We start from the raw sequence: 21,369 nt of genomic DNA on the forward strand, positions 1-21,369 counted from the left end.
TAAGGGTTGGTTGCTTCCTGCCCCACTTCCTGTCCAGGGATCCCTTTAAACACAAGGACAATGACATCTGAGCTGTGTTGGAATTACAGATGGGCTCGTTCTTTAGGGGTTCAATAGTTTCCTCAATAGTATTGAATGAGAAACAGCTGAAGAAAATGCTAACATTAATGTTGGAAAAAACATATCCTCACTGAAGGAATGCAGCTCCAGACAGTCACAGAGCCTTTTCCAGGCTTTGTTCAAAGTTCATTGCAATGCTGCAAGGTTTTGGCAGGACAGGTAAGATGGAGGTCAATGATCAAATATTACACTTCTCTCTTCTCTTGTCAAGTTTGAACATATCTACTACATGCTATACTGCAGTTATGGTAATGAATGACGAGGCCTGTTGGACACATCAGAGCGGGGACAAACAAAGACAAAGGAGACCTAGGAGGACAATCAGCTGTCACAGTGAGACAGTTCATAATCTCATACAGCCAGTCACACAGCTATCCATGACACACAAGAAAGATTCTCGGCATCAAAGGTCCTGACTGTCAGATTTTACTTCCTTGTCTGAGTATTGGCCAACAGGAATGAAACTCACACTTTCTATAGACAAACAAGGAAATGTGGTTGGATGTGATAAAGACAATGATTCCTTGAGGCTGCCTCTCTGTTAGGACTGTAGCTTTAAGTTGTTTCCCATAGTGCAGTCTGATTTAAATGCAGTGTTCAGCTTCTGGCAAGCAAAAGCAAAAGGAACACTATTTCACATTCCTGAGCTACAGAGAGAAAGAGTGAGGGAGGGTGAGAGAGGCAGGCAGACTGAACGAGAGGTGGAGAGAGAGAGAGAAGGTCTGTGCTGACAGTGTTGCCACAGGCAAAATCATGGGCTGTTGAGTCACTTCTGACCCAGCGTGGAGCGCACTGCGCAGGTTAAAATGTGTTACAAGTCAAGTCAAGCTGAGGGAGGAAAACAAACGCAACATCTTGGGTGAGTTAAGGCTGTTTGACACTTGTTCAAAAGTTTTTCTGCAGCAAACGGAGGAATGTAAGAGATTTGTCTGCATCTTAGTATAGTTACTTTGAAACATCAACTAGTTTTAAAATGTTACTGCATGTTATGTTATGTTATTGTATGTTATATTATGTTTTGTTGTGTTGTGTTGTGTCTTGCTTAAAAGCAACACATGTTCTTTTCCATTTATTAAGTATTTCTTGGTTGACAATTCTATGGTATGATATGATTCGATCAATATCATACCGTATATCAATCAACAAATATAATCAATACAATTCTGTGTATGCAATACATAATGGAATACTGCATCTAAGATCATGAATTCTCTATGTCTGGTTCAAAGACATCTGATCCATAGAACTATTACCACCCTGTGTTTTATCAGTTCCATGTTTTTTTACATTATTTCAACAGTAGGTGGATCTACAGAATCTTGTATTGGCCTGTATTTGATTCATAGTTATGGATACTGTGTGTGAAAATTCCCAAATTGTCATATTATTTAGAATGAATTTTAACTCTTCCAAGAAGATATAATATTGACTCAGTCGTACAGGCAGCCTCTAGAGTTGGAGAGAAGATCGGGCATGTTATCAGATAATGACAGGTTTGAATGCAGCCTTTGGGATGTCAAACTCTGCTACTGAAACTGATCACTGAAATGTAGAGGATATAGGGGATATAGTAGTCTTCTTCTTCTTCTTCTTCTTAGCCACAGCTGCCCACATTTGTTTGTGTCAGGGTATTTGAAAAAGAAAATGACTGGAGACTTTGTACAATGTAGCTGACGCCTAAAAACTTCATTTAAAATACTCAGACAGTAATGGAAAATGAAAGTGAGGAAAAATAACCTTTAGTTGTCACAGTTAAGTTGAAGTTTTAAACAATAAACAATGACAGATGGTGTGGTGGTTACTGGAAAATCCTTAGATCATTTTTTCCAATTTTAAGAACAGGCACCCAGAGAAGACGAAACATATTTGATCTAATCTGCAGCGAGGAACAGCTTTATTTTGAATAAAAGACCAAACAAACAAATAATAGTAATATAAAAAAAACATTTCCCTTCCTCCATCTGCCTCGTCTTCTAAAAGACATATTTAGTCAGAAGAATCTCCTGGGAGTCCAAAAGCTTCAGATATTTTTAAACAATTTACTAAAGGAAAAGTGTAAGTTGTTTCACATCTGTTTTTGTAGTTGCTAAAGAGAAGGAACTCTTAAAACAAGCCATGTGTTAAAAATTATTAAATTAAGACCAGACACAGCAACTTGGAATGATTTGTGGAAAAGGTCTGTCACTGCCTCAGACTTTTGAATGAATTATCTCGCAGTTCCGTCATCTGCTGAGGAGAAACCGGCTCCACAACACGTGGAAATCACTGCTGCAGCCAAACCAACAAATGAAGCTGTGTTGCTGTCACTTCCTTGTTGTAATAACTGGTTCGTACTAAGTTACTGACACATATGTAAGATATGACATTCAACCTGGGTATTATCCTTAAAAGAGAAGATTGTGAGATTTAGGGAATTACTTTATAATTGGCAGGGAGCGGCGCTCAAGTTAAAGCTAACCCTTATGCTAAAGTCACACAAAAACGGGTTTAGTCCTAAAGGGAATTAGTAGTCTTTGGTTAATTAATAAATTCTGAGCTTAACTAACGTGACCTTTTGTGGGTTAACATCCAGTTAGTGTCAGGAGTGGCCACCAGGTTGGTTTCAACACAGAGGCATCAATGCTGTGTTTGGCTAGAGTTGTGTCAAAGGTTAAAAGCTGAATGTTTGCCTGAGCCTGCAGGTTTTTGGTGTCAAATGGAATTTTTCCTGCTGTTTCAACATCTTCAAACCTGCTGAATCACTTTGGTTTGAAGTGTTTTTTTTATCATAAAAATCCTTTTAAAAACCAGTGGCCTTAATGTCTACGGTTCAGACAATCACTAACAAGCAAAAGGTTTAGCAAAATGTCTTAAGATGAAATTGTTTTGCTATTATTGACATAATGATTTTGCTAATTTTGGCCTTCATCATCAACCGTCACTGTTTTTTGCCATATTTTCTTATTTAAAGTATTTCTGTGAGGTCTGTCTGCCTCTGCTGTGTAATCAGTGTCATCGGCCTCACCTGTGTCCTGTGATTACCTGTTAATCAGTCTCACTGCTGTCACCTGGTGCCTGGGTATATATACCTCTCTCCCTCACTCAGTCTTTTAGGTTTGTTGTTCTGGGTTCATGTGTTGTGCTCCTGTCATGTGTCCCTGTCTGCTGTGGTATCCCTTCAGTCTCTTCAGTGCTGTGGTAGGGTCCTGCCTGTTTCCCTGTTCTGCTTAATGTAACAATTTCTGCCTTTTTCTGAGCCAGTGATTGGCTATGAATAAAATACAGTATGTACTGTAATTTAAAAGTGTATTTGGAGGGTAAATTCAGGCGTAACAGAGGTACTGTTCAACAGGATTTTTTTCAAACTGAGGTTTTATTTGGCATCTATAAAAAGATGAATGGAACAATTCTCGCAGGTGCACTTTATCATTTGATTACTGTTAGTAAAAGACTGGGGATGGATTTCTGTATCACTATGTTAATCCTGCTCACGCATATTAGAAGGAGTTCCCCCTTTTACTAGCTGTTGTTTGCTGATGATGTAATGACAACACATTTGTCACCAACACTTACAAAACTTCCAAGTAGAAAATAGTCTTTAGAAACAGAACCAACATTGATTTCTCTGTCTGTGGATTCCTTTATTTGCCTGTTTACAGCTCAGTAAACAGACCAACTGTGAACACAGGGCCTGTAGAGTTATCCTGCTGTGAATCACTTATTATTCATTCAACAGTTGATGCAGGTCCCTGTACGTCACCGAGCACAGAACGTCTTGCACATAATTCTTTGTAGCATAATTACCCAATTACTGCACCCATTGTTCTGTGCTGGCATTGTTCTCCTTCAAGACGTGACAGCAGCCAGAAGCTGGATTTTCACATTTTTAAATATGAGAGGAAGTCAACAATCTGAAATGTTAGTCATAAATTTCATCAATTTTCTACGTAAATAGCCCAAAAACTTTACTAATTTATGTGATTATTTAAAATTCAACACGGAGGACAGAGTCATTAATGTTTAATATAATAAATAACAAGCGCTTCACAGGGTTATCTTTGATGGTGACTGAGCCTGAGGCAGTGGGTGACTTTAAATGTCTGCTCCAGTGGAGCTGAAGCTGTGGACAGAAGACTAATAAATGGCTTCTTCTCCATTTAATTTGAAATATTACCATTGTGGGATTACAGCTCACAGAGTACAGGCGGAACGTTGTTAGAAAAATGACCCTGCACCATGTGAGGACCCTGTGACTTTAGTTATTATACAGGAATATTTAGCCTTTACTGTATGTTGTCAGTTCAGAATGTAATTGATATCACGGAAACACATCTTACCAGGTGGAGACTGTAAGGTATTGCTGTGGATTTCCAAGAATTGACTTGAAATTCGACACATTTTTAAACAGTACACAGTCAAACCTGAGTTACTGAAATGGTAGAGAGAACCCAGCAATGGACACATAAGGACATGTCCCCACACCAAATGTGAGAACTGTCCAATAACAGACATCATCGCTGAGATGTTCTGATTAGATCCAGGTTCCAAAAAGTGCCATTTTTAAAATGTATGTTTAAGTCTGAGCCTTGACCAGGTCAACTCATCATTATCAACACATCACTTATTAAAATGTAATACAATTCAATTCAAATATCACCACAGGCTGGAGTATAGGACTAACTTTAATACATTATTAGTTTATTATTTATTATTTTAAAAGAAAGAAGCAATCTCTAAAACAAGTGCCACAACAAAATGTAATATTTTCACTTTTTTAAAATACATATCTGACCAAGAACACATTCTCAGATTACAGAATCCTTGCTGTAAATAAGAAGTGGAGCAGCTGTGTCATATCAACAGTGACACTGCAGTGTGTCGTGTATGTGAAGCAGTAGCATGTTTACCTGAGAGTGTTCTCCTCCCAGCAGCTGTGTTGTGCATGAACATAAACATGGAGTGTCTAATGTGAGTGAAGAGCGTGAGGGAACGCGTCCACCGCAGGATTAATGTGTCATCTGAAGGCAGCACTGCCGGTGCGTGTCAATGAAAGAGCCGCGGGCCACCGTTTATTGACTGCTGGATCAATACGACACACAGTGGCTGGACGACATCCTTCCTCACACATCAGACAAATATTACAGTTTAATCAATGCAAAGACAGTTGTTGCTATGACAGCCTGGTTGGCCATTTGACGCACGATCTCCACCTCACAATGAGAGTAAATGACACGGTCCTTGGACATTAGCTTACTAGGTGTTAGGCTTTGCTACTGACAACAGTGGAAAACCCATTTCATATCCAATCTTTTTTGTAAACATTTCCTCTACCTGCAGGGTTGTTGCTATTCTGGTTGCATTCTGGGTAATGTAGGCATTTGGAATTACCATTCTACTAGAACAACATGTCCTTTCCATAGTGTGGGAGCAGAGCAGAACTGCAACAAGATAAGAGTGAAAGTGAATAGATTGACAACAGAGTAGAGAATATCTGCATGAATACTGCATGAGTCTCTCTCTCTCTCTCTGTGTGTGTGTGTGTGTGTGTGTTAGTGTGTGAGTGTGTGCCGTCTCACAATAACAACCAATATTTAAGGTATTATGTGTAAAGAAAAGGCAAGACACAACCAGTGATGCCTTGTGTAGTAGTAGTAGAAAACATCACAATAAATAAATAAATATTACAACAGTGGACTAAAGGGGCAGGACTGGGGTGCATTCCAACAGGAATTTTTCGTTGCAATAATCTACATTTGAAACCAATGGTGATCTGATCTGAGGTCTTATTTTAAAATCATGTACAACAACAAAATGTATTTTGGTTCTTATATTACAGTTTTCTTTAACAAACAACACAGCATCTTCATCTACAGGTGGTTGTTTGTCTATGGTCAGTTTTACAAAGACAAACAAATCAATGATAGGGAAAACAAAAATATTTGTGACTCAAATTGAAATGTTCAATGTTCAAGTTTTAACACCGTCCGCACGGATTTTGATTATTGAATACAGCGTCATCTCTGACTCACTATCATGTTTCACTTGTTTTGTTGCAACACCTCTCGGTTCCAAACATGAACAACACTGTTCAAAACAATGATAACCACAGCACAGCCTCGTGCTGCTACAGGGGCTCGGGAGGAGGGGGGTTTCCTCCTGCTGTTTATCCATTATATTTTATGAACCCTGCAGTGAAGCACGTGAGGACAGCGTTGTGTGGAGGCTGTAAAGAATGTGACTTTCATATAGTAGCCCACGGATGTCAATATACACACAGTGAATACAACGTCGCACTCGAGGTTTAGGAAATTAAAAGCGCAGCAGCGGAGAACAGGGTTCAGCATCGCAGGAATGTTTGTGCACATTCCAAAGATAAGGATGGACACAAGGGATGTCCCAAATTAACTCTTTGCTGATATCCAATATGCCAATATTGTCCAACCGATATCAGTGTTAGCCTGGTAATATTTATTTATTTATCTATACTGGTCGGCCGATATTATTGGACATCCCTAATGCACACCACAACTGTCCACAGCTGATCAAAGTGTGAATGATTCACTGCAGAAATATAAACCCTGCCAGGGAAGTTAATGTCAAACCAGAGAGGAGTTTCAGGTCACTGTTCACCTAGTTTTCTCTCACAGGACTATTTAGTTTCAGCCTGTCAGTCTGTTTGTCTATTTTTAGGTGGAGTTGCACAATAGACAGTGAATCTTGCAACTTGCGAAGACTTCAGTTCAAGGAAGAGACTGTAGAAATAGTTGGTACTGCAGCATGTATTATCCCGTTTCAAACCGTTTCAAGCGCACCAATCAAGCCATGATTTGATTTTCTTCCGTGACGTCAGCCCTTCAGCTTTGCAACTCTGCAATATTCCACGAGTGGAGCTGTGTAAATATGAGAAGGTTTAATTGCTGCTCCTCACCTCGTGCACCGCTTTACAACTCGGAGGAGTTAAAGCACTGAGTCAATATTATTGATGCTAATCTAATGGCCGTTTACTGGAACAGATGTCCGCTGTTGACCACATTATATGAACTAGATGCTTTTGATTTCCTCCGTGAAGCAGCAACACAGCTGCAGCTCTGTTTTCATTTGCTTATATGAGCTGGAAGGAAGAGGCGCAGGAGTAATCACAGAAACATCCCTCAGTAATTTATTGAACAAATACTGCCTTCCCGGGATAGAGAGAAAGCCGTAAAAAAATAGTGTGAATTATTGTGTTCTGCACTGGTTAAACTGTGAAATGTTTCAATCTAAGAATATCCAGCCCTGTCCAACTGCTGCAACTAAATAGGTTTGATTTTGGAATTTTTTTTTTTACGTCTGCCAAGGATAGAGAACTCTTAGATGGATCGAACTTTTTTAATCCCCCGGGACTTACCTTAGGGAACTCCCTTAATCACTGCAGCTTTGTTTACCGCTGCCAATATATTTAAAAAAAACTTTATAGACTTAGCTCCTACTAGCTGCCTGGCTAACTACAAGCAATTATATGTTTATATTTAACTTCTTTTGCAAAAACATTTGTTAATGGGTTTCATTTGAGCTACTTTGAAAACATTTTTGTACACAATACTTTTTGCTAGCTGCATTACTTTTAGTTAATAACACATTTTTTTAAGTGAACAACACGGGCTATGATAATAAACTTAAATCAATGGTGAATTGGTTCATATTTTTATTCTACAGATCAGTTCAGATCAGAACAGCATTTGTCAAACACATAGTTGGGGGTTAGATTCCCTCCATTGCTAATCCCGGTGACTGTGTTATCTTAATCTCAGTCATTAAACATTGTGAAATTCTGATTCAATACAAAAAAAAAATCAAATATTATTATTTTTTCATGTTTGTCTTTTGCGACTTCTGCTTCAGGTGAAGTGACCCATTCGCGTGATGTCATCTCTCTGACATACTATCACCCTGCTCATTATGAGGAACAGGGACATTTCACTACCTGGTTGTGTGATCTGCCCAGACATTAATGTTTATTCAAGTCACGTCTCCTCTGGACAAGAGAAAACAACCGGTGTTTGATCGGACGGACAGTCATAAATCCTGGATGTTTCTCCATGAGTGTGTGTTTAGCCTTGGACTGTATAAATAAAGGTTGAATGAGAGGAGGCTTTTAAAGAGTCAGCTCAGACACTGGCATCCAGAGCTCTGGTCTGAACAGGGGTAAGTGCACACTGTAGCACAGCAGTGGACCAATGAAACTGTGTTATAGTATACGGCACATACCAGTGTAGTATCCTTCTCCCTGCAGACTCACTGTGTGGGTGTACACAATGACTGCAGCATGCGTGTGTGTGTGTTTGTGTGTGTTATACACTGGCTGTAACTACTCTGGTGCTGTGCATGTGTTCTTTACCAGTGTTTGTGAGCCACATTCAGTCTTTTCATTCAGTACAGCGTGAAATGCTATAAAAAAAATACACAAAAGGTGTGGGTTTGAGCTCCATCACAAGCAACACAGGCAGCATGCAGACAGAATGCTGAGATATGCAGTTTCCTCTTTGTCCAATCATCACATTTCTTTAGATCTGGTGAAGAATTTACAAAACGTTTTGTTTTTCTACATTGATGTTACAGTGTTTTCTTCGTGATGCGGATGTTTCAATATTTCACTTGGCAGAAGTATTTTGTATCTTCCGGTCATGACCACTGGATGTAACCCCTTGTGACATTCTTATTAAATCTAGTTCTATTTTTATTCCCTTCTCTTTGGCTACAGAGCCAGTCTTAATGTCGGCTGTTGAGCCAAAAGAAGAAACAAACTTTTTATTTTTGCCAAGCGACATGGTGACAGTTTTTATTAAGGAGTAAGAAATTAAAAAAAAAAATTCTCTTATCTTTTTTGGGTGGCTGTGCATAAAGAAAAAGGTTTAAAGTCTAACAGTCAAAGCTCAGCTGATTGATTTCTGACAAAGGACTAAATTGAGAAACTGTGACAGCTCTGAGCACAAACTATTTACCATTTAATTATCTCCTGGTGGCTCAGATATCTTTCTTATCTTATTTGTCGAGGGAGATTTGATAACTATGTGGGGGAGGTTCGTAAAGGCTAAATATATATGTAAATAATATAATATCTTGCCTCTACTTTGCGGATTTCCCATTTTGCTGGGGGTCTTGGAACGCAACTACCGCGATTGAATAGGAGGGATCTCTGTATCTATTTAAGTAATAGTTACTAATGACCTGTTATATTTGTTGCTAATGTCAAAGAAATATTATTTACTATTTACTATATTTACTGTTGTGTTTCTTACAGGTTTGTCAAAATGATTTGCAGGGTATTTTTCTTTGGTCTCCTGCTGGTTGGAGCACTCTCCTCTCCAACACCCCCATCCACCTCACCTTCCACCACTAACTCCATGGAAGGACCCTGTCGTATCTTCAATTCCGCCCGCTCTGCAGACTGTTTGGGCAGACAGCTCTCCACCATTCCCTGGGAAACGTTTCCAACCACACTTGAAGACATTGATCTTTCCTATAACAAACTCCAGACTGTCCTCGCCGACGACTTCCACCACCTCCCCAAGCTCCGGGTCCTTCAGCTGCAGTTCAATAACATCTCATATATTCATGATGACTCATTTAAAAACAACCCACTCCTGGAACATCTGAACGTCTTCAACAACTCACTGGAGGAAATCCCTGCCCGAGCCGTGACGCCTCTCTCTCATCTTCAACAGCTCTACATGTCCAACAACCTTTACCGATATGCCACTCTGGATGAAGGCTTCTCCAAATTAGCCAAACTCCAGGTTCTTTCCATGGGTGGCCCCCTGGTGGAGGGTCTGAAGAAATCGGATTTCCAGCCCCTGAAGAACATCAGGTTACAAGGGTTTGCGATTAAATGCTCTTCAAACCTGAGCTACTACGAGCCCGGCAGTTTAGAAGTCATTCAGACGAGGCAGATGGGATTTGATATGGCCGTTGATCAGAGGCCCCGTGCTCTTGTGCACATGCTGCATGATTTGTACAACAAGAGTTTCACTGCCCTCCAGTTCAGGAATCTCTTCGAGTTCATGTACTACACTGGGGACGAAGACATATTTCAGGGTTTAAAATACATAACAGCGTATCAGTTAATCTTTCACAGAGGCAAATACAACGAGAACCTCCTCAGAATGGCTTTGACTAACTTACAAGTGGCTCCAATCAAAAGACTGAGACTGCAGTACATCGATTTTGCTCGTTCACCCACTTTTGTTGATAGCGGAGCAGGTTCAAGCATCACTGACCTGAAACTTGACAGATTGGATCTTTGGTGAGTACTTCTTATCTGGAGGTATTAAAAGTTCAAGGGAAATATATTCAGTTTTCCAGTTCATGATGTGAAGCAGTTCAAATGAATTCCTTTTCTCTCTACACTTTAATAACCCTTCCCTGGAATCTGCTCTCTGACAGTAATAAATTCATCAGACAGCAGAGGTGTGTCATCTACTGCTGTTACTTTATCAGCACAGTAAAATCCTGGTCACACGTACAAAAAGGCAAAGCAACAACACCATAAAATATGTCTGTCTTTAATAGTAAAATTGAATAGTAAAACAATATTTTTCAAGAAACAGTCATAAACCAAACATATGACGGTCTGTCACTGCCATGAACCTAACAGGACAGCAGCAATATGGACAAGGTGACTGTAGTAATACACTTGACCCCAAGGTGGCAATACAACTATTAATCATTTTTCCTGTTATGGCATTACTGTAGTATTTATGGGCACATTTAGGAAGAATTTTGGCACTGTGTTTTCACTTTTTTTTATTATTATTATTTTTTTTAATTATAAGAATTTGACACATGGTCCATCTTTTCAAGGTTTACACTGTTTCTAAGAAGACAAAAAAAAAATCAATGTTAACAGATTTTACTGTTTTACCTGATTATAGCTGTTGCCATGTTGAACATGTTTCCATGCATTTTTGCTCTATTTATATTCACTGGGGGAGCAATTTGTGCTCAGGTGTTTTCTGCATCTATCTGAATGTCCCAACAAGCCGAAAATTGAAGTGATTTTTGTTTACTTTATTTTCTTTATGAAATCCTTTTATTTTTACATTTTGACAATAGAAATATCTTTGTTTTCATATTGCAGGTATATCAGCAATCCTGATGTGTTACGGTTTGACTGGCGTTTCACCTGGTTCAACAAAATCAAAGAACTGTCCATCCAGTACGTGTATTTTAACTTTGTGCCCTGCGATTCCTGGGCGGAGATGGAAGGTATTCAACTGCTGGACATCTCCAACAATCGACTACAAGATAACTATCTCTCCAACCAGCGGTGTGACTACAGGGGCTACATGCCCAATCTTCACACCTTTAACCTCAGCACCAACGAACTGACGAGTCTCAAAGATCTCTCAGATTTGACACGAGAATTCAAACGCCTGACGGTGTTGGATGTGAGCAACAACAAACTAGGATCTGTGAAAATGAGCCAAGGTTGTGTTTGGCAACCGAACTTCACTCGTTTTATCGCTCACCACAATTCCTTTGACAGTGAAGCCCTGAATTGCCTGCCCACCACAGTGCAGTACCTGGATTTGTCCTACTGTGACCTGGACCAGCTGAACATGAGGTACTTTGAGAAGGCAGCCACACTGAAGGAGCTCCTGCTGACTGGGAATAAAATCAAGTTCATCCCATCGGACTGGAAAAGTCCCTCGCTGCAGTCACTAGCTTTGGATGGGAATTCCTTCGGCCTCATCAGCACAGAGTCCTTCTATGGAATGCCCCGACTGTCCCGACTGACAGCTGGGAACAATCCTTACCACTGCACGTGTGAGCTTCATGCTTTTGTCCAGAACACGGTTTTAAAAGGGATGGTCAATTTGACAGACTGGCCCTGGAACTACAGGTGCTATCACCCAGAAGCCTTCCTCAACACGGTCATCTCCAAATACCTGCCCAGCGAAGTGTCCTGTGACATCAGACTGGTTATCATCATCTCGGTGGCCACCACAACAGCCGTCATTTTAATCTTGGTGCTGATCTGCTACATCTTTGACCTACCGTGGTACACCAAGGCTACCTACCAGATCATCAGGGCCAAATACAGAGCTCATAAGGAGAAGGCAGCAGGAGAGATGTCGTCGTTCACCTACCACGCCTTTATATCATACAGCCACTGTGATGCCGAGTGGGTCAGGGAACAGCTACTGCCCTGTTTGGAGAACAACAGGAACCCTTACCGTTTGTGCATTCATGAGAGGGATTTCATGCCTGGAAAGTGGATCATTGACAACATCATTGAGAACATTGAGAGCAGTAGAAAGGTACCAGAGCAGTAAATGTAGTGGAGTAAATTCGATCAGTGGGGCAAAAACCAATCATTCCACATGGGATTAAAGCTATTACTAACTGATACAGGACAAAATGTTGTTAATTATCTTAGCATCAAAAATATTTGTAAAAATTTAGGACGTCTGATATTAACGTTGGCTGATATCTGATCTGCCGATATTGTCCAAACACCGATATATATATAGATTCCGATATCAACCGATACCGATATAGACCTGGTAATATTTATTTATTTATCTGTACAAATCACTCTTTTGAGTTTCTGGCATTCTCCATACAATGCGCTGATTATTAAAAGACATTAATTAAATGAGCTGCAATGCTGCCATCTAGTGACTTTCACTTTAATACACAGCTTTTAATCCCCAAACTATTTTTAGGGCACATATCATTTCAGCAGGCATTGCGTTATAGGGATTCATGATCAAATTACCAATAGTCATGCTGTTTACTTTGCAGTTTACTTTACTCTCCATCATTAATTGTTGTAAAACTGAGTATGAGGTTAATGAGTGGATGACATTTGGGCGCATCATTAACAACAAACTTTAAATTATTATTCTGCTCACTTCCATTCTGTGATGACTGAGAGAAAAAGCTTTCAGTGTTTTGAATAGTTAAATATCTGGGTGGCTATGTTTTAATTGCATTTCTAGTTTATTGAATTTAATTTGAGTTAATAAATGAGTTCAATTAAAATAACTGTGATGATTAAAACATGAGGTTGACTGTGAGGCGTCAAGTTTAAATCCGTCCTCCTGTTTCTCCTCCTCAGGTTATTTTCATCCTCTCGCGGCACTTTGTCAACAGTGAGTGGTGTAACTACGAGCTGTACTTCGCCCAGCAGAGAGCCATGGGAAAGACTTTCAGTGACGTCATCCTGGTGGTGAAGGAGCCCATTGACCCCAGCTCTCTTCCCAGCAAGTACTGCAAGCTGAAGAAGATGCTGAGCACCAAGACGTACCTGGAGTGGCCCCAGCAGGTCAACCAGCAGGCGTTCTTCTGGGAGCAGCTCAGGACCGTTCTAGGCAAGCCCACCATGAACCAAGAAAGAGGGCACAGCGTGAAGAGCAGAACCTCATCGGTGGGGGGTGTTTCTGTGATTGTGTGTCCCGAAGAGGGTGAAACTCCAAAAACAGCCCAAAATAACACAAATCAAGAAAAGAACATCACTTTTGTGAAAGGCAGTAATGAGTTGTCAAATGAGAGGCAGATACCAGTGGTGGTGTTTTAACTATGGAAATAGAGATGTTATCATGGCTCTACAGTATTGTCTAGGTTAAGAGCTGAGCTCAAGTAACCCCTGTGTGAGTGCTGAATGTCAAGCTGTGAGCAAAAGCCAATGTCTCATTAAGACGACAGGCCATAACATGATCACTACTTGCCCATGGCATTCTGTCATGTTACCTCTGGAGTGCCGAGCCGATGCCCTTTGCTCCACTCTCTCTCTCAGCGTCCAGGGCCCGGTGCCCCTCTGACAGGCGTTGAAAGGCCACAAACCCGTCGGCTCAAATTAATTCTCCCCCTGTTGCACTCTGGATAACAAGCTAGGTGCCCGGGAAGATGTGGTGACAGCTCCCACATTGTTAAAAAAGCACCTTTGTCTGTTACACTCCTGACTCTTGGAAGAATGAGATCATCGTAATTCGTTCCTGCTCCAATGTCTCCCTGCCAAGTCAAAGGCCAGGCAGGCCATATGATGCCAATACTCCGCTCAGCGCAGTGTTAAGGGGGAGAGACCGGTGCAACTGCTGACCCACGTGGGCACATTAAAGCAGAGATAAATAGTGAATGTTGGCAGATTATTGGATTCAGCGGCTCGTGCTGGCTCATGAGTATAGGCAGAGCTCAGTGATAGAACACTGCACAGCAAAGAGGTTCAGACAGAAGTGAGGGATTTGTGTTGTGAGTCACCCAAACTTGTTTGCTGCAGTGCTTTGAACGTGCACTAATTAACTTTTAATGTTGAAGCAGCCCTCAGTGGACGGTGCTGGACTTTGAATTGGACCGGCTCTTTATTAAAAGACTACGTGCACAGCCATGTATTCACTTATGTTTAATTAGTGCCAGTCTAATTCAACTGACTCTGACAATCTAAGTGATAGTCTTAGTCCTGAGAGGTCTTTGTCGTAAGACGTAAGACGACAGTTGGCAGAAATATGTGTTTGTGGTTGCCAGCAGGGGGCAGAAGAAGAGGCGAGTGCCATAATGTCTCCCATAAAATATGGATTTGTAAGTTAGCACTGAACCCTATCATGGAGATAATTAGCAATAGTAAGGGAAATGATTAAGAAAAAATGTTGCAAGGACATAAATCTGACGGTTTTTAAACCTTCAAGTGATTAATGTTACAACTCAAGTGAAAACCTGGTTTGATAATATTATTATAACATACCAACAAAAAAATGTTGTTGCCAATGTACCATAAAAGAGTTGTGACAGAGACCAAAAAAGAAGCCACAGGGCAAGTGGCCTGTAGGTGGTGCCACTGCCTTTGTTGTTTTTGGTTAATATGTCTTATTTTATAGACAGTAAATTGTATGAGAAGAACCCCACAATTTCCAAAAATATTTTTGAAGCATGAGAGAAAGTGTGAAGTCAATGTGCGTATGAATGTATAAACGCTGTGTAAATGTGTTGTATACCATAAGTTAATTAAAATAAATGTGTTTATGCACTTGTTATAAGGAAATACCTAAATACACAGAATGTGCCTTTTTGACTTTGAAAATGCTGGACATTCATTATTTTTGAACTATTGGTGTTTTTTTATTTTTTATTTTTATTTCAATCAAATAAAAAAGGATCTATTTTTCATCTTCTTGTCTGCCTCAAAGAATGTGCCGGATCTCCCAGTGTTCAGGCTGTTTTTTTTTTTTTGTTTGTTTGTTTGGTTTTTTTTGGGAATAAAGAAAGACATTATGTTCCTTGTCTTTACAAATGTGTCAGGATATCATCAATAATGTACTAAAATGTTACATTCAAGAATTCAACATTACATGCAGATGCAGTATGTGCAGGTATTGATTGAATCTCGTGACCGTGTCCCATCATCTGTGACTTTAAATGGGTTTACGATCAGTCGTTTGACTCTGTGTCATTTAGAATTTTTACGAGCTGATCATGTCTAACTGACACCACTGTTCACTGTGTTTCTATGAAAACGAATGCACTGATAGCGCTGCAGGAAGTTCATAGGTGTACAGTTTGGCTTGTGTTTCCTGTTTAGGAAGCTGTCAGCTGTGCTCTGTGTACAGTCAGGCTTTTTTCCCCCATACAAGGAAACTGCAACAGCAAGAACCTCTGCAGCAGCAGCAGCAGGTGCCGGTGTCTCCCAGAAGGAGGCGCTTATCTGATTCTGGTTAATTTGCACCCAGGTGAGAGGAGCCAATATAACTGATGAGATGATTTAGAGCAGCAGCAGCAGCCACTTCCAGCAGCTCCTGCCAGTGTCTCTGTCCAGGTAAGTGTGTTTGACCGACTGGCTTTGTTAAGCTGCTGAATGTTTTGTTTCTTTCATTAGTCTAAATGTGTGTGTGTGTGTGTGTGTGCACCTGTGCTTGTTGGTTGTGCACGTCATTCTGTGCATTGTTTGGTCTGTGCTGCAGTGAAGATTTCAGCCTGACATTTAGAGGACTTTCGATTTCGTTCATCAAGTGCAATTAACAAAGACTAATCAAATAGAACTCCTCACTAATCCCAACTGCATCAGTGATGAACTCAGTCCAGAATAATATTGACATACATGCTTAAATAATGAGGCAATGAAATGGGACACTCTCACTGTGTTTTTTTTTTTTAAATGCCATGTAACATAACACAGGCTGCAGCCTCTGCAGGCCCGTACCAGGATCACATGTCATATAACTTACAGTATGTCTTGTCTGTGCATCTGATATTTCTCTCAGAAGAAACTAATAACGTGTTGTAGGTAAAACAAACACAATATCTTCCATTTATTTACTTGGTCACCAAGGTGAAAAATACTACAGTCTGGGCTTCAATATTGGTTCCATTTTTACTTCGTTATCACTCAGATTATATTCCGTGATTTTCCAAGCAGTCACAGCTTTGCTAAGTGTCAATGTAAATGCTCCCCAGTGTTTCCTGGCTGTCGTTGATTACCAACTGGGTTTATCCCAGTTGTAGTTGCTTACCTTAAATGTTAAAATAAATGAATGTCTTAATAAGAATTAATTTCATTTTCATCTTTTAAAATACTAAATTAAAATACTGAGGTTATTGACATTTGTTTCCTATAGCTCCCTCTGTCTGCAGGAGAGGGAAGAGGATCTCAATGTCCTCTGCTCTCAACAATAACAGAAAATCCCTGCTAATGAGTCCAGCTGTAAACGTTGATAACATGCTGGTCCTGGATCATGTGGACGTTTCCTTAGACCAGTGTATGTAGTGGACACTATACACTATATACAAGATAGTGCCGGGTGTTTTCTCTCTCTCTCTCTCTCTCTTTCTTTATCTATATTTTCAGCATGTGGAGTTAACGGAGAAACGGCTGCTGTTTACAGTAAAAGCTGATTCTGCGAAAAATGTAAAGTGGCACAGTGAAAGCCCCCGGCTAAATCAGGAACATCCTGAGAAAGAACTGTAAGAAATAGCGTTTAACAGTATAATCCTGCTCCTCCACACTGTTTGGTCACAGACCACAGTTTAAAAAGAGTTCATGAAATATGAAATGACAATGACGATCAAATGGAGGAATATGTCGTGGTTGACATTTTCAGTGTATTTTGATTTAACATCACAATATAATCATTTTTAATCTCCTTAATTAACAGATATGATAAACTGTTCTTATCATCACGCAGATTGATTACATTGCAAATAATAGACAAAAAGAAGTGCATTTGAGTATTTGCCGTCTCAGTATGAACTGAATCTCTATCGTGGTCGTAGAACAGTAAAACGTCTGAGTGGTCTGACTGTGACAGGGCGTCGATCAGAACGAACTTCTCATTAAAAACCTCTCTGCGGGAGATCTGCAGCCCTTTGTGCAGCGACAGTTCACTGACCTGTGGCAGCTTCTCAGATGTCTGCGGCTGAATGCCAGACGTCTGTCCATCATTCGTCCTCATACGAACCCGTCTTCTCCAGCCTGTATGCTTATCTCAGAGAAGCTGCTTTCACCAACATATGCCTTTCATCTAGTCCTCTTATTGTATTTGTATATATCCTAAAAGCCCAGTCTGTTCAGTGATGAAGTGCTTCCTCTTCAGTCTTTGTGACCTGGACTCTGCACTTTTTTCTTATTGTAACCAAATGCTTTTAGACCAAAGGAGTCTGAGAGTTTTTATTTATTTATTTTATTTTTTTAACCAGTGAAACTTCACAGCAGAGATCAATTCTGCTGATGGATCTCATCCATTTGTCAGATGACAGAATTATTTCAATAGCAACTTAGTGCAGCTAACAGTTTACAGCTCCAGGAACTGCAGTCCTGCTCAGCGTCTTGTCTTATTTCATGGCTTATTGCTGTTTAAGTTTTCCATTCAGTCATGAGGAGACTTGATCTGAACTGCAGCCTCCTCTCCTCCTCTGCACCTCCATGTCTCCTGGCAGCCTGAGGCAGAAATAATTTGATGTTCTCTCACTCGGGCATTTGTGCTGCACTACTGTTGATTAATGTTAAGCAGTGAGCTGTTCCTCTGCTGTCACACTCTGACACAGCTCCTCTTCTCACTGACTTCTACCGTTTTCCTTTTGTCATGTCACCTCAGCACGTCTAAGCTCTTGATTTGTCTGGTCTGACGGCGGAAACTGAGGAGACGATGTCATCCCAACTGAATGACGCCATGGAGAGTCTCATCAAAGTCTTCTATTCCTATTCAGTCAAAGAAGGTGACAAGTACAAGCTGAGCAATGCAGAGCTGAGGACTCTGCTGCAGGAGGAGCTCTCAGATTTCCTGGCAGTGAGTAACTGTCACATTAGACAGATTAGACACGTTGATATGAGCTTTACCTTGGTTATTTGTTCGTCTCAGGCCACTGCCTTTTTGTACGAACCCTCGATGTCACTACGCAACACAATTGATATCTTTGTGGAATCTCACGATGATAAACAGTTCTTGAAATTGTTTTATTTATATTAATTTCTTAGCACTGCAGAAGCCTGGGTGGCCTTCACTAACTGAGGCTGAACAAGGCTAAATAAAAAAAACAATTAGTTAAGTGTTTAATTAGTTTAATGTTTCCTTTAAGAAAAGCAAAACAACAAAATAGTTAATTTTCTAGTTTTAATTTTAAAGGGTTAAAAAAGTAATTGATAAATAAGTAAATAAATGCTAGCATTTCAAGATTTTTTTTCATGATAAATGTTCCTGCAGGAAAGATGAATGAGGTGGGGTAGGGAGTAAAGTTTTGGCTGATTTGAGGTGATTTTTGTTCTGAGGAAATAACCTAAACATTTCCTACAGCAGAGCAGATTGAAGTTTGAATTAAATAACTTTAAATAAGTCAAGTGTCTGACCCTAATGTTGATGATATTTCATTTTCAGTTTGATTTAAGTTTTTTTTTTTTTTTTTTTTTTTTCTTCATTATCCCTTCACTTCTAGGCCAGCAAAGACCCTGCAGTGGTGGAGAAGATCATGAAGGACCTGGATGAGAACGAGGATGGCGAGGTGGACTTTCAAGAGTTTGTTGTTCTGGTGGCTGCTCTCACAGTCGCCTGCAACGAGTTCTTTGTTGATCTTATCAAGGAAAACTGTAAGGGCAGAAAGTAGAGGTGATGGAAGAAACTCCAACTGAAATGTTTCAAATTATTAATAATAATAAAAAAATGTAACACTTGAAAAATGTATATTCAATGATTACTAATAAAAATGTGATCAAGTTTCATAGTGTTTGTTCAATGCTGGTTGATAATCAGATACATGATCAGATGTTTTTTAATCTTTGAAACAACAAAAGAAATGTGTGTTTTGAACACAAAGGCCGTCGGGAGGGGGGGGGGGGGCGCGCTTTGTTTTTAGGCCGAATAAAACCTTGGGCACCACCCAGCGGTCGCACGGAATATTGTATTTACTGTCGTAATTTCAGACTTTTTTTAACGTGTACACGTGGAAATAGTCTATAAAAATGAGATGAATTTAAAATGACTAAATTAAACAACAGTTCAATGCCGTGCACATTAACTAAATTAGCCAAATATTGTCAGTGACTAAACCTGAAAGATTGTACAAATCTGAAACCTCAGTGCAGTAGAGTGCATTTGGCTCAAGGTGAGTTGATAAAGTTTATTCATGCAGAATTTTTTAAATAAAAAAGATGTTCTTCACAATAAAAAACCTGACAGTTTAACAAATAAAAATGCAGGTAGAAAGATCTGTCCTTGGAGTCAGCTGAGGGCACATAGTTTGTAGATGAGTCACCGACCTGAGATGACAGCTGGCCCTACCTTGCTCTATAATGCCTGTTGTGATAGGCCGCGCCCCCGCTCCATGAGAAAGGCCCAATGACATACGTAGGCTTTTCTTTTTTTCTTTTTATGATTATTTATTTATATAATATTGGAACTTATTTTAATTTTGTAATAACAATTAGCCACCTTGGATACTGTAGGTCTAAAAGACTATGCAACCTAAACTGACACTTCATTGGTGCAATCTGAGATAAAGTGGGGTTTCATATCTCTCTCCCTTCAGACACAGAAGATGAAAACCTGCGGGAAAATGTAGTTTCTAAAGCAACTCAAACTTGTGCCTGGAGTGAAGAGAAGCTGTTGAAGAGTTAGTTCATGTCATGCACATTTATTTGATATCCTTGAGAGGAAACACACCCATTGACAAGCCTACAACTGTCTCCTGACGTGACCATCTATAGTAGGTGTAACGTACAGTAAAGTCGTGCACAAACACGTGTGACTTCACCCCAGTGGCATTTTTTTAACCTTTCCAGCTGAGCAGGTCTGTCTTGTCTTATATTTGTTTAGAGCCAGGATGTGCACAGTACCAACGCGTGTCGCTCTTTTCACCAAAGAGCTTATGTTTCCAGTTTCATTTAGAAATGTCAAACGAGTCTCTGTGTGTTGGCAAAGACACAGTGTGAAGACCAAAATGCCAAAAAAAAAAAAGAAAAAAAAATGCAAATGAAATTAAATGTTGTGGTAAGCTGCAATATCACTACGAGAATGAACAAAAGAAAACATGCAAAGTAGAAGTTGACCTGATAAGGTGGTGTACATGACACAGTCATACATCAAAGAGCAGGCTGGTCTGCCACAACATGGACCATATATTGACCAGTGTAGGCCCGTGTCTCAACATAGGGTCTGCAGTTTGTCACTGAACTTGTCGTAGGTTATAGAACATATAATACTACATTGACTTTGTCAGGGTTTTGGTTGGAGATTGTGTTGTTCCTGTTGTACCTCACTGGGCAGCTTCACCAAGACTGTCACTCAAACATGGGTGAGGTTCTGTCATGTGCTTTACACATATGAAACTGACAGCCTGTTATTGTGTACGACTCAAAAGCTTGTGTTCATTTAGCACAGCACTAAATGAACAGGAGTGAAATAATGTAGACAGTTGATCGGTTGATCCCCTGTTATCGGTTTTGGAGCTTCTTTTCAATGGACCAGACCAAAGTCATCTACCTAAATTGATAATACTTAATATATATTTAGCCATATGAGCTGAATATACTTTATATATGCAGTACACTATATGTTGACTAAATATCTCTAGTGGTATGGCACAATATGATTCAGTAATCGTATTGTTGCTACTCCATTTCTAGAGATTTAATAATATATACAATTTTTATTTTAACTGCTCATGATCTACCACTACTCCCTCTGTGACCTACTGGTAGATAGGGCTGACCCATATTTATATATGGGGCAGCCCTATAGAGATACAGTGGATATACTGTAATTTTCAGAACAAATGTATCAGTTTGCATATGACACACCTAGACCAGTT

General features: G+C 39.9%; 2 protein-coding genes across 3 annotated transcripts; both read left to right on the forward strand.

The window, feature by feature from the left end:
• On the forward strand, nt 1-15,661 carry tlr18 (toll-like receptor 18). 2 transcript variants are annotated; one of them, XM_008323808.3, is made up of 4 exons: nt 1-979; nt 9,380-10,381; nt 11,216-12,398; nt 13,202-15,661. In XM_008323808.3, the coding sequence occupies exons 1-4, from the start codon at nt 927-929 to the stop codon at nt 13,658-13,660; spliced, it is 2,697 nt and encodes an 898-aa protein (XP_008322030.1). In that variant the 5' UTR covers nt 1-926; the 3' UTR covers nt 13,661-15,661. The 2 variants fall into 2 exon arrangements, with proteins under 2 accessions (XP_008322030.1, XP_024917342.1); XM_025061574.1 differs by lacking the exon at nt 1-979 and adding an exon at nt 1,034-3,297.
• Nucleotides 15,662-15,792: 131 nt separating this feature from the next.
• Nucleotides 15,793-19,210, forward strand: LOC103388692 (protein S100-A1-like). Its single transcript, XM_008323806.3, has 3 exons — nt 15,793-15,889; nt 18,165-18,356; nt 19,000-19,210. Exons 2-3 carry the CDS (start codon nt 18,216-18,218, stop codon nt 19,165-19,167), a joined length of 309 nt encoding a protein of 102 aa, XP_008322028.1. The 5' UTR covers nt 15,793-15,889; nt 18,165-18,215; the 3' UTR covers nt 19,168-19,210.
• The last annotated feature ends 2,159 nt before the right edge of the window (nt 19,211-21,369 follow it).

The sequence above is a fragment of the Cynoglossus semilaevis genome, chromosome 13 (genome assembly GCF_000523025.1).
Source record: "Cynoglossus semilaevis isolate Cse_v1.0 chromosome 13, Cse_v1.0, whole genome shotgun sequence".
NCBI classification, from domain to species: Eukaryota; Metazoa; Chordata; class Actinopteri; order Pleuronectiformes; family Cynoglossidae; genus Cynoglossus; species Cynoglossus semilaevis.